The 14,129-nt window shown below is 46.2% G+C and overlaps 1 protein-coding gene across 1 annotated transcript in view; it reads right to left on the reverse strand.

Moving 5' to 3' along the window:
* Window positions 1-1,223: 1,223 nt before the first annotated feature.
* LOC134984735 (oocyte zinc finger protein XlCOF22-like) overlaps window positions 1,224-14,129 on the reverse strand; it is a 29,701-nt gene continuing 16,795 nt past the window's right edge. The window contains exon 6 of the mRNA XM_063950237.1: window positions 1,224-3,381. Within this exon, the coding sequence (XP_063806307.1) occupies window positions 2,219-3,381 (1,163 nt within the window). The 3' untranslated portion in view covers window positions 1,224-2,218. The remainder of the gene's footprint in view (window positions 3,382-14,129) is intronic.

Consider the following 14,129-nt stretch of genomic DNA (forward strand, 5'->3'; position numbering starts at 1 on the left):
TAAGTAAATTCTTATTTTCTAAAGTGCACCAACAAAGAGACACTCCTTTTCTTTCCAGTGTTCTCCTCCTGAGGATAAGAAGAAATGGGAAAAATCCACCGATAGTGGATGCATCAGAAAAAGAGTGCACCACACATTAAGGCTTCTTTAGATATAAGTTCACTAGTGTTTTTTCTAAACCCCCTAACCAGTCATTGCAATTTGCTTAATGGCGCACCTCCAACCAGGTTAGCTAATCTTTGGTATTAACACTTTCGGATTGTTCCCTCTATCGGTTGGTTCATACATAGAAGGATCATATAACAATTATCATTTGGGCCTGCGCATAGTCCCTCGGACTTAACATCTTCCCTGGAAATACTTGTGGATGGAGCCCTTCATTCGCTTTGCCGGGATTCAATGGTGGTCAATCTGTTGAAATCAGAGCACTACATTTTGGCCACATGCTCGTTACTAGGTGTAAAGCCTACGTTGTATCTCTCTTTCCGGACACAAGTCTGCAGAGGTGGAAAGACCTGCTGGTGAGAAAATTGTCAACTCAAGTGGAACGTGACCCGTCAACAGCTCCTCCTTCATTTTCTCCAGCAACTGGGGCTGCGAGGAAAAGGATAACATTTCCGAGCCCACCTTAACATTTCCAAGCTCATGGCTTAATCTTTGAGACAAGCATACGCTACTGGCAGGATCAACCATTAACAGTAATAATACGAGTCACACATTAACAGGAAATTGTTTCTGTCACCATAGCGACAATTATCTGGAAATAAGATAATACACATACACATAAAAAGACTCAACGGAAATCTTTTGGTTTTAAACGTATCTTTAATAATCTCTGATTAACCCCCTATAAGCTTCCAGAGTGCACCTCATATCTCATCTTTTCCAAGTTACTACAAATGATATGAGATCGGTAGCAGCACTACTTTCAGGATTATTACACAGAACACACATAAAGGCTGACACAGCAAATAACAGTAACACATACAAGGGATTCATTGGAAATACGGAAGCACAATCATCATTAAGTCTAATTATCAACTGGTGCTGTGAGTGACCTATACACCTCTTTACTGCCTCCAGTAGCCCCCGGTACTGCACTGCGGCCCTCCGCCCTGTCTCCCTCAAACTACTGCCACCGCCCTGTCTCCCCCCACTACTGCCACCTTCCTTGTCCTCCCCCACTACTGCCATTGCCCTGTCTCCCCCCCGACAACTGCACCCGCCCTGTCTCCCCCTCTGACACCTCAGCGCTGCTTGGGGACAATATTACCCACAGACAGTGCCTCCGGCAGCCCCCACTACAGCACTAGTGCCACCATCATGTCTCACACCTGACATCTCAGCAGTGCTTGGGGATTTTTGGTACTACTGGTAACAGTCCTTCATCTGCAGATTGAAGTAAGCAAGCAGGGCAGTAAGGAGGCAGAAGCTGCTTCTGGTACCATGGACCCTGGTCATGTAGGGTTGGGAGAGTCAGTGAGATTATGTAAGAGTAACCATCTTACAGGCAGCCGGTGAAGGGAGCAGAAAATGGGTGTTATGTGGCAGGAACAGGCTGGTTAGGTAACAGCCTGGCTGCTGCATTCTGTACAAGCTACTAGCGGTGCAATTCTTTTGCTGGGAGACCCAGGTAGAGGACATTGCAGTAGTCTATGTGTGATGATACAAGTACATGTATGACTGTAGGTAGATCTTCTGAGGGAAATAAGTGCTGGAGTCTGGCTATGTTCCTCAGATGAGGATCTGATTGTGGCAGATACCGATGTCTAAGTGTCACTCCACCATCCAGGACACCAAGAGTCCGCACAGGATCAGCATTTTGTAACTCTGAACCCCCAAGCGTAAGTCTGGTTGGTAGGCAAAGCTGAGCTGTAGCCCTGCCCTTTGTTGGTGAGCTTCTACCATATGGACCTGTTTCACCAGGACTGAGTCACAGCCAACTGACATCACCCACACCTGGAGCTCAGCTAGACAACCATTAAGTATTGGTACTGGGTTTTCAGTACCTGGAGCAAAAGACAGGTGTCTGTATAGCAGTGGCAGATTAGGGCATGACATCTGATTATTTCCCCCAGTGGTAGCATGTATATTGCAAAAAGCATAGGAGATAGGATAAGAACCTTAAAGAACAACGTATGGCAATGATGAGTATACTCCAGAAGATTAAAATGGTTCCTCACCTGAGTGATGTCTATTGTGTGCAATATGAGATGATTTATTTCTCAGAGTATAGAAATGGCTTCTCATCTGTGTGAGTTCGCTGATGTCTAACAAGATGTGATTTTTGTGTATAACATTTCCCACACTCAGAGCAAGAAAATGGCTTCTCACCTGTGTGACTTCTGTGATGTTTAACAAGATGTGATTTGTGTGCAAAACCTTTCCCACACTCAGAACATGGAAATGGGTTTTCACCTGTGTGAGTTCGCTGATGTGTAACAAGATATGATTTCTGTGTAAAACATTTCCCACAATCAGAACATGGAAATGGGTTCTCACCAGTGTGACTTCTGTGATGTATAACAAGATGTGGTTTTTGTGTAAAACATTTCCCACACTCAGAGCAAGAAAACAGCTTCTCACCTGTGTGACTTCTGTGATGTATAACAAGATTTGATTTGTTTGCAAAACATTTCCCACACTCAGAGCATAGAAATGGCTTCTCACCTGTGTGAGTTTGCTGATGTGTAACAAGATATGATTTCCGTGTAAAACATTTCCCACACTCAGAACATGGAAATGGCTTCTCACCTGTGTGACTTCTCTGATGTTTAACAAGATCTGATTTGTTTGCAAAACCTTTCCCACACTCAGAGCATAGAAATGGCTTCTCACCTGTGTGAGTTCGCTGATGTGTAACAAGATATGATTTCCGTGTAAAACATTTCCCACACTCAGAACATGAAAATGGCTTCTCACCTGTGTGACTTCTCTGATGTTTAATGAGATCTGATTTGTTTGAAAAACATTTTCCACACTCAGAACATGGAAATGGTTTCTCACCTGTGTGACTTCTCTGATGTATAACAAGATCTGATTTGTATGTAAAACATTTCCCACACTCAGAACATATAAGTGGCCTTTCACCTGCCTTAACTGTGTGCGGGTTAATAGGTTTTGTGTTCTGTGTAAAACATTTGGCATCTATAGAACATGGAAACACTGTATCTACTTTCAGAGCTGTAACAGATGCACCAATATCAGAGTGATCAGGAGAACATTTCCCAGGATCAGAGGGATCAGCTGATAGAGCTGGATGTATAATTGGGGTAATGGGGTTAGCTCCTGGAGAATCCTGTCTACTGGCGTCATCTTTTATTTCACAATCCAGGGATAACATTAGATGTCCTTCTGAGATATTCCTGCTTGTGTGTCCATCTGCTGGAAATAAAATACATTATGGAAATGTGAAATTTTCTGTAACAATATTAATCTTGTAAACAATAGGAGAAGACGACTCTCTGGGAAACTTAATTGTAAACGTATGTATAATAAAACATAACTTTTAATGAAGGCTTTATAATATTGTGTCTCAGACTATCATTGTGTCCACCCTCCTGAGAACACTCACAATAATAAATGTAATATTAAAACAGTAAGCGCAAACCTAGATCAGGGTAAAGACGTGGATGTAATCTTTTTAGACTTTGCCAAAGCGTTCAATACTGTACCACACATGAGACTTATCTACAAGCTACAAGAATCAAGGCTAGGAAGCACAATATTAACTTGGGTCAAAAACTGGTTAGATAATAGGAAGCAGCGCGTTGTGGTTAATGGATCTTTTTCAACTTGGACTTAAGTGCTAAGTGGTATGCCGCAAGGCTCAGTATTAGGACCGCTATTGTTCAATATTTTCATTAACGACCTAACAGAAGGTCTAGAGAGCATGGTGTCAATTTTTTGCAGATGATACCAAATTGTGTAAGGCTAAATACAGAGGAGAATGCCGAGTCTCTTCAGAATGACTTAGTTAAATTAGAAGCATGGGCAGCCAAATGGAGAATGCGCTTCTACACAGACAAGTGTAAGGTAATGCACTGTGGTAACAAGAACAAAAATTACACCTACCTACTAAATGGGGTAAAATTAGGGGATTCTGTACTGGAAAAGGACTTAGGTGTCCTCATAGATAGCAAACGAAGCAGTAGTACCCAAAGTAGGACTGCAGCAAAGAAGGCTAATAAGATATTAGCATGCATAAAACGGGGTATTGATGCTAGGGACGAGAGTATTATACTCCCGTTATATAAATCACTAGTGAGGTCACACCTTGAATACTGTGTACAATTCTGGGCACCGTACTACAAAAAGGATATCCTGGAGCTTGAAAAGGTACAGAGGAGGGCGACCAAACTAATTATGGGCATGGAGACGATGGAATACAAGGAAAGGCTTGAAAGACTAGACATGTTTACATTGGAAAAGCGGAGACTAAGAGGGGATATGATCAACATCTACAAATATATACGGGGACAATACACAGAGCTTGCGCGGGACCTGTTTTTGGTTAGATCAACACAGAGGACTCGTGGACACTCGCTCAGGTTAGAGGAGAGGAGATTCCGCACAATACGGCGTAAAGGCTTTTTCACGGTAAGGACAATACGTGTTTGGAATTCCCTGCCCGAGGGAGTTGTAATGGCGGAATCTGTCAACACCTTTAAGAATGGGTTAGATAAATTCCTAATGGATAAGGATATCCAGGGGTATGGTGCATAGTCACGCATTATAGTTACTATAAATAGGGATAAAATGCAACGGCTGACAGCAGCATCAGTCAGAAATTTTAGTCAAATCATCATGCATAGGAGACCACAAATAGGTTGAACTCTATGGACAATTGTCTTTTTTCAACCTCAGATACTATGTTACTATGTTATAATAAGACTTCGATATCTCACTCTCTCTTGTACTGGTAACTAACCATGAAGTATAAATGGAGATGTAGTCACTCACCAAGTCCTATGTCAGCACCAATGTAAAACAATGGATGGGGAACATATCATATGAATTGGAGATTCTAGATGAACAATAACATCAGTCATATGAGCTGATGGATCAGAGAAATGTCTCCTAATGTTACTCCTGGAAGCATTGGTAAGGTAGCATTCCTTTATGTGTGTGCTCATCAGGGCCGGTGCAAGGTTTCTCAGCACCCTAGGCAAATAGTCTGCAGCCCCCCCCCCTCTCTGCCAAAATACTGAGCCCGCAGGTAAAATTTAGGGATAGGATATTAGGGTTGTTTTAGCAGTTTGTGTTAAGGCAGAGGTTCTCAAACATGGTTCTCAAGGCACCCCAACAGTCCAGGATTTAGGTATATCCATGGCTCGGCACAGATGGTTAAATCAAATTGACTAAGGAGCTAATTAAGTCACCTCTGGCCAAACATGGATACATTTAAAACGTGTGTGTGTGGTCGAAGTGGAAATTTTGAAGTGGAGGTATGGAAAAGGGCGCTTCTTTGAAAAAGGGCGTGTGGCCACTTCAGTGTAGTTTACTACCCCTTATACACATTTTGCACCACAATAGTAGGATCCCTTATACTTTCTAGTACTGGTGCCCATTTCACATTATACCACACACTTTGAGCCAAAAATCACATTATACCACACAGTATGAGCCAAAAATCACATTATAGCACATGGTATGAGCCAAAAATCACATTATAGTACACGGTATGAGCCGAAAATCACATTATAGCACATGGTATGAGCCGAAATTCACATTATAGCACATGGTATGAGCCGAAAATCACATTATAGCACATGGTATGAGCCGAAAATCACATTATAGCACACGGTATGAGCCGAAATTCACATTATAGCACATGGTATGAGCCGAAAATCACATTATAGCACATGGTATGAGCCGAAAATCACATTATAGCACATGGTATGAGCCGAAATTCACATTATAGCACATGGTATGAGCCGAAAATCACATTATAGCACATGGTATGAGCCGAAAATCACATTATAGCACACGGTATGAGCCGAAATTCACATTATAGCACATGCTATGAGCCGAAAATCACATTATAGCACACTGTATGAGCCGAAATTCACATTATAGCACATGGTATGAGCCGAAAATCACATTATAGCACACGGTATGAACCGAAATTCACATTATAGCACACGGAATGAGCCGAAATTCACATTAGAACACACGGTATGAGCCAAAATTCACATTATGCCACACACATAGCCACATATCTACATACTCACAGCCACATACAGTATACACACACGCATATATATATTTACACACACAGCCACATTTACACACATACACTGTCCCTACCCTGACACTCTCCTCCATCAGTTACCCTCTGCTCCCCAGTTGCCGGGTAGCCAGGGGTGTCAGCATACGGAAGCCAGGCAGCTGTGCTGTGGAGCGGGAGCCAGCCACCGGAGTTGTTATCAAAGAAAGAGAAAGCCGGGCAGCAGAGCTGTCAGGGGGGCAGGAGCCGGAGCCTTGGCGTAATCATGCTGCATGCGGGAGCCGAACCTTGCAGCCGCACTTGTCAGGGCTCAGGGACGGGAGCCGGGCACTGTACTATTTCAAATCTGTCGCGGACCGGCAGCCAATCAGGAGCTGCTGCTACTGATTGGCTGCCGGTCTGCGGCAGATTTGAAATAGTAGCGCCGCGGTCAGCTTGCTGCGGCGGGGGACAGTGCTCGAAGAAGTGCCGGTATACCATACCATAGTATACCGGCCCACTTCAGGCACTGTAATATATATATATATATATATATATATATATATATAAAGAGCAAGTTCAGGCGGCACTCCACGGATTTTCAAAACCAAATTAAACAGCTACACAGGCTTGATTGTCAACGTTTCAGGTGCTGTTTAATCACACCTTTCGTCAGGTAAATATATATTAAACAGCACCTGAAACGTTGACAATCAAGCCTGTGTAGCTGTTTAATTTGGTTTTGAAAATCCGTGGAGTGCCGCCTGAACTTGCTCTTTGTATCTGCTCTGTTTGGACCGTGGGAGGGCACCCAGGTATTTAACAAGTTGTTTGGAGTGCTGGTCATATTGGAACTATATATATATATATATATATATATATATATATATATATAGAACAGAATTGATACTGCGGCACTCGGAGTCGTTTAAAACGAGCAAAGTGTAGTCAAAAAAATGTACATCACACAGTCCAATGTTTTGGGGTGTCTAACCCCTTTGTCACACCTTGACTTTTTTTTGACTATACTTGGCTCGTTTTAAACGACTCCGAGTGCCGCAGTATCAATTCAATATACTATCTTCCTCACTGAGGGCACCGGGGCCAATCAACATCTAAACCGGAGTGCCGGGCTGATTGTAATATATATATATATATATATATATATTTCTCTGACGTCCTAGTGGATGCTGGGAACTCCGTAAGGACCATGGGGAATAGCGGGCTCCGAAGGAGGCTGGGCACTCTAGAAAGATCTTAGACTACCTGGTGTGCACTGGCTCCTCCCACCATGACCCTCCTCCAAGCCTCAGATTTCGTGCCCGGCCGAGGTTGGATGCACACTAGGGGCTCTCCTGAGCTCTTAGAAAGTAATAGTCTTAGATTTTTTTATTTTCAGTGAGACCTGCTGGCAACAGGCTCACTGCAGCGAGGGACTAAGGGGAGAAGAAGCGAACTCGCCTGCTTGCAGCCGGATTGGGCTTCTTAGGCTACTGGACACCATTAGCTCCAGAGGGATCGACCGCAGGCCCAGCCTTGATGTTCGGTCCCGGAGCCGCGCCGCCGTCCCCCTTACAGAGCCAGAAGCAAGAAGATGGTCCGGAAAATCGGCGGCATGAAGACTCTGTCTTCACCAAGGTAGCGCACAGCACTGCAGCTGTGCGCCATTGCTCCTCTCACACACTTCACACTGCGGTCACTGGGGGTGCAGGGCGCTGGGGGGGGGCGCCCTGAGGCAGCAATAAAAACACCTTGGCTGGCTAAAATACCTCAATATATAGTCCCAGGGGCTATATATGAGGTAAATACCCCTGCCAGAATTCCATAAAAAGCGGGAGAAAAGGCTGCGAAAAAGGGGCGGAGCCTATCTCCTCAGCACACTGGCGCCATTTTTCCCTCTCAGCTCCGTTGGAGGGAAGCTCCCTGGCTCTCCCCTGCAGTCTACACTACAGAAAAGGGTTAAAAAAGAGAGGGGGGGGGGCACTAAAATTAGGCGCAGTATACATTATATATAAAAACAGCAGCTATAGGGGACATAACGTGTGCTGGCATACTCTCACTCTGTCCCCCCAAAGGGCTTTTGTGGGTCCTGTCCTCGTTTAGAGCATTCCCTGTGTGTCTGTGGTGTGTCGGTACGGCTGTGTCGACATGTTTGATGAGGAGGCTTATGTGGTGCGGAGCAGAGGCCGATATATGTGATGTCGCCCCCTGTGGGGCCGACACCAGAGTGGATGGATAGGTGGAAGGTATTAACCGACAGTGTCAACTCCTTACATAAAAGGGTGGATGACGTAACAGCTATGGGACAGCCGGCTTCTCAGCCCGCGCCTGCCCAGGCGTCTCAAAGGCCATCAGGGGCTCAAAAACGCCCGCTCTCTCAGATGGCAGACACAGATGTCGACACGGAGTTTGACTCCAGTGTCGACAAGGTTGAGACACAATCCACTAGGAACATCCGTGACTTGATCCCGGCAATAAAAAATGTGTTATACATTTCTGACATTAACCCAAGCACCTCTAAAAATGGGTTTTAGGTTTGGGGAGAAAAAACAGGAAGTGTTTTGTTCCACCATCAGATAAATAAATGAAGTGTGTGAAAAGCGTGGGTTCCCCCGTTAAGAAACTGGTAATTTATAAAAGTTACTGATGGCGTACCCTTTCCCGCCAGGAGGATAAGTTACGCTGGGAGATATCCCCTAGGGGGGATAAGGCGCTCACACGGTTGTCAAAAAAGGTGGCACTGCCGTTTTAGGAACGGCCACTTTGAAGGTACCTGTTGATAAAAAGCAGGAGGCTATCCTGAAGTCTGTATTTACACACTCAGGTACTAGACTGAGACCTGCAGATCGTGCTGCTGCAGCGTGGTCGGTGACCCTGTCAAACATACTATTTTGCTAATAGGAGAACATATTAAAGACGTCGTCTTATATATGAGGGATGCACAGAGGGATATTTTGCCGGCTGGCATCCAAAATAAATGTAATGTCCATTCTGTCAGGAGGGTATTAGAGACCTGTCACTGGACAGGTGATGCTGACTTAAAAAGCGCATACAGATTCTGCCTTATAAGGGTGAGGAATTATTTGGGGATGGTCTCTGGGACCTCGTATCCACAGCAACTGCTGGGAAGAAATATTTTTACCTCAGGTTTCCTCACAGACAAAGGTACAGTCCTTTCGGCTTCAGAAAAGCAAGCGGGTCAAATGGCGCTTCCTTTCTGTACAGAGACAAGGGAAGAGGGAAAAAGCTGCACCAGTCAGCCTGTTCCCAGAATCAAAATTCTTCCCCCGCTTCCTGTGAGTCCACAGCTTGACGCGGGTGCTCCACAGGTGTAGCCAGGTACGGTGGGCGGCCGTCTCAAAAATTTCAGCAATTAGTGGGCTCGCTCACAGGTGGATCCCTGTTTCTTTCAAGTAGTATTTCAGGGGTACAAGCTGGAATTCGAGATGTCTCCCCCCAGCCGTTTCCTAAAATATGCCTTGCTGACAACTTACTCAGGCAGGGAGGCTGTGCTAGAGGCAATTAATAAGCGGTATTCCCGGCAGGTAATACTCAAGGTGCCCCTACTTCAACAAGGACGGGGTTACTATTCCACACGGTTTGGGGTACCGAAACCGCATGGTTCGGTGTGACCCATTTTATATATATTAAAATCCTTGAACACATACATAAAAAATTCAAGTTCAAGATGGAATCGCTCAGGGCGGTTATTGCAAGCCTGGACGAGGGGGATTACATGGTATCCCGGGACATCAAGGATGCTTACCTGCATGTCCCCATTTACCATCCTCGCCAGGAGTACCTCAGATTTGTGGTACAGGATTACCATTACCAAGTCCAGACACTGCTGTTTGGACTGTACATGGCACCGAGGGTGTTTTATCAAGGTAATGGACAAAATGATGATACTCCTTCGTAAAAAGGGAGTTTTAATTATCCCGTACTTGGACAATCTCTTTATAAGGGCGACGTCCAAGGAGCAGTTGGTAGTCGGGGTAGCACTATTTTGGAAAGTGCTACAACAGCACGGTTGGATTCTAAACAGTCCATTGTCACAGCTGGTTCCTATGACACGTCTACTGTTCCTGGGAATGGTTCTGGACATAAACCAGAAATAGTGTTTCTCCCGGAGGAGAAAGCCAAGGAGTTGTCATCTCTAGTCAGAGACCTCCTGAAGCCAAAACAGGTAGCGGTGCATCATTGCACGCGAGTCCTGGGAAAAATGGTAGCTTCCTACGAAGCAATCCCATTAGGCAGGTTCCATACAAGAACTTTTCAGAGGGACCTGTTGGACAAGTGGTCCGGATCGCATCTTCCGATGCATAGGCTGATAACCCTGTCTCCGAGGACCATGGTATCTCTACTGTGGTGGCTGCAGAGTGCCCATCTTCAAGAGGGCCGCAGGTTCGGCATACAGGACTAGGTCCTAGTGACCATGGTTGCCAGCCTTTGAGGCTGGGGGGCAGTCACACAGGGAAGAAACTTCCAGGGACTTTGGTCAAGTCAGGTGATTTCCCTACACATAAATATTCTGGACCTGAGGGCCATTTACAATGCCCTGAGGCCGGCAAGGCCTCTGCTTCAAAACCAGCCGGTACTGATCCAATCAGACAACATCACGGCAGTCGCCCATGTAAACCAACAGGGCGGCACAAGAAGCAGGATGGCGATGGCAGAAGCCACAAGGATTCTCCGATAGGTGGAAAATCATGTGTTAGCACTGTCAGCAGTGTTCATTCCCGGAGTGGACAACTGGGAAGCAGATCTTCTCAACAGACACGACCTCCACCCGGGAGAGTGGGGACTTCCTCCAGAAGTCTTCCAAAGGATTGTACACCATTGGGAAAGGCCACAGGTGGACATGATGGCGTCCCGCCTCAACAAAAAGCTATAAAAGATATTGCACCAGGTCAAGGGACCCTCAGGCGATAGCTGTGGACGCTCTGGTAACACCGTGGGTGTACCAGTCGGTTTATGTGTTCTCCCCTCTGCCTCTCATACCAAAGGTACTGAGAATAATAAGAAGGCGAGGAGTAAGAACGATACTCGTGGTTCCGGACTGGCCAAGAAAAGCTTGGTACCCAGAACTTCAAGAATTTATATCAGAGGACCCATGGCCTCTGCCACTCAGACAGGACCTGCGGCAGCAGGGGCCCTGTCTGTTCCAAGACTTACCGCGGATCCTGAAGCAAAAGGGCATTCCGGAGGAAGTCATTCCTACGCTTACTAAAGCCAGGAAAGAGATTACAGCAAATCATTATCACCGCATATGGCGGAAATATGTTGCATGGTGTGAGGCCGAAAGGGCCCCAACAGAGGAATTTCAACTAGGTCGATTTCTGCATTTCCTGCAAGCAGGAGTGACTATGGGCCTTAAATTAGGTTCCATTAAGGTACAGATCTCGGCTCTGTCGATTTTCTTTCAAAAAGAACTAGCTTCAGTACCTGAAGTTCAGACATTTGTAAAGGGAGTGCTGCATATTCAGCCCCCGTTTGTGCCTCCTGTGGCACCTTGGGATCTCAACGTGGTGTTGAGTTTCTTAAAATCACATTGGTTTGAACCGCTAAAAACCGTGGATCTGAAATCTCTCACGTGGAAGGTGGTTATGTTATTGGCCTTGGCTTCTGCCAGGCGAGTATCAGAATTGGCGGCTTTGTCTTGTAAAAGCCCTTATCTGATTTTCCATATGGATAGGGCAAAATTGAGGACTTGTCCCCAGTTTCTCCCTAAGGTGGTGTCAGCGTTTCACCTGAATCAGGCTATTGTAGTGCCTGCGGCTACTAGGGACTTGGAGGACTCCAAGTTGTTAGACGTGGTCAGGGCCCTGAAAATATATGTTTCCAGAACGGCTGGAGTCAGAAAATCTGACTCGTTGTTTATCCTATATGCGCCCAACAAGCTATATGCGCCCAACAAGCTGGGTGCTTCTGCTCGTTGGATTTGTAGTACAATTCAGCTTGCGCATTCTGTGGCAGGCCTGCCACAGCCAAAATCTGCCAATGCCCATTCCACAAGGAAGGTGGGCTCATCTTGGGCGGCTGCCCGAGGGGTCTCGGCTTTACAACTTTGCCGAGCTGCTACTTGGTCAGGGGCAAACACGTTTTGCAAAATTCTATAAATTTGATACCCTGGCTGAGGAGGACCGGGAGTTCTCTCATTCGGTGTTGCAGAGTCATCCACACTCTCCCGCCCGTTTGGGAGCTTTGGTATAATCCCCATGGTCCTTACGGAGTTCCCAGCATCCACTAGGACGTCAGAGAAAATAAGAATTTACTCACCGGTAATTCTATTTCTCGTAGTCCGTAGTGGATGCTGGGCGCCCATCCCAAGTGCGGTTTATCTGCAATACTTGTACATAGTTATTGTTAACTAAATTGGGTTATTGGTGAGCCATCTGTTGAGAGGCTCAGTTGTTTTCATACTGTTAACTGGGTTTCATATCACGAGTTATACGGTGTGATTGGTGTGGCTGGTATGAGTCTTACCCGGGATTCAAAATCCTTCCTTATTGTGTACGCTCGTCCGGGCACGGTGTCCTAACTGAGGCTTGGAGGAGGGTCATAGTGGGAGGAGCCAGTGCACACCAGGTAGTCTAAGATCTTTCTAGAGTGCCCAGCCTCCTTCGGAGCCGCTATTCCCCATGGTCCTTACGGAGTTCCCAGCATCCACTACGGACTACGAGAAATAGAATTACCGGTGAGTAAATTCTTATTTTAGAAAATATGGAATACATATATCTTGGTGCTTAGGATGCCAAAATACCGACAGCGGCATCCCAGAGATTAAAATCCTGACACTTACTAATTAAGTAAACTAACCCTGATCCCTAACCCCCCCAAACCCTAATACATCTTTCCCGCAGCCTGACCCTAATTGTCCCCCCTCCCCCCCAGCTTACCCCTAACCCTAACCGCCCCCTTCCAGCAGCCTAAACCTCCCCAGGTGTGCCTAACCCTCCCCCCACCACAGACTACACCTAACCTAAACGTCCCACACAGCGGTCACGGTGTAGGAGGGTATGGCTCAATCCCGGCTGCACGGAGGACACAGGTGCAGGTCAGGGAGAGCGGACGCGGACGATGCCAGGAAGCAATGTATGGCACGGCGATTGGCCGCCCTCCCTGCACTGCTACTCACTTCTCGGCAGCATGAGGATGAGTTGCGAAGTAAGGACAGGCGGAGGGAGGCGGGCGGGGGCAGAGGTGGGGAAGCCCTCTCCACGTCGGGTGTAGGTACCGCTGAACGCCCCCACCCCCGGCTCAAAAAGCTTTTTTGTCTCCGGCGCCAGAGGGGAAGGTGGGAATAGCTTATTTCATATTAGAGATCGCATTCTAGAGACTGCTTGGCTGGATAATCTGCAGACATTTTCAGATATTTCTCCTGTGATACTGGGTAAAAGACGTCTATTCCACCTAAGGAAATGTACAATACAAATGTGAAACGGCGCCTTCGCAGTGATACCTTCAACCGAGGATGGCCCTGCTATTCTGAAAACATAGGATTTTAATACCTACCGGAAAATCATTTTCTCGTAGTCTGTAGGGAATACTGGGATGGTCTTAGTACCATGGGGTATAGATGGGGTCCATTGGAGCCTGGCACTTTAAAACTTCTTCAGAGTGCGCTGGCTCCTCCCCTCTATGCCCCTTCTGTAGACTCAGTCTAGGAAAACGGTGCCCGAGGAGACGGACATACTTTGAAAGGAGGAAAAGAGACAAGAAAGTGGTGAGAGAATGAACCAGCACACAACATAACAAGAGGATAGCAACACTAAACACAACTTGAAAATAGGGACAGCAAAAGCAGACCCAAACTACAACACACAAGAACAACTCTTGCTGGAAAATATCAAAGCACAGAGGCGGATGCCCAGTATCCCCTATGGACTACGAGAAAAGGATTTACCAGTAGGTATTAAAA

Source organism: Pseudophryne corroboree, assembly GCF_028390025.1.
Source record: "Pseudophryne corroboree isolate aPseCor3 chromosome 3 unlocalized genomic scaffold, aPseCor3.hap2 SUPER_3_unloc_79, whole genome shotgun sequence".
Taxonomy (NCBI): Eukaryota; Metazoa; Chordata; class Amphibia; order Anura; family Myobatrachidae; genus Pseudophryne; species Pseudophryne corroboree.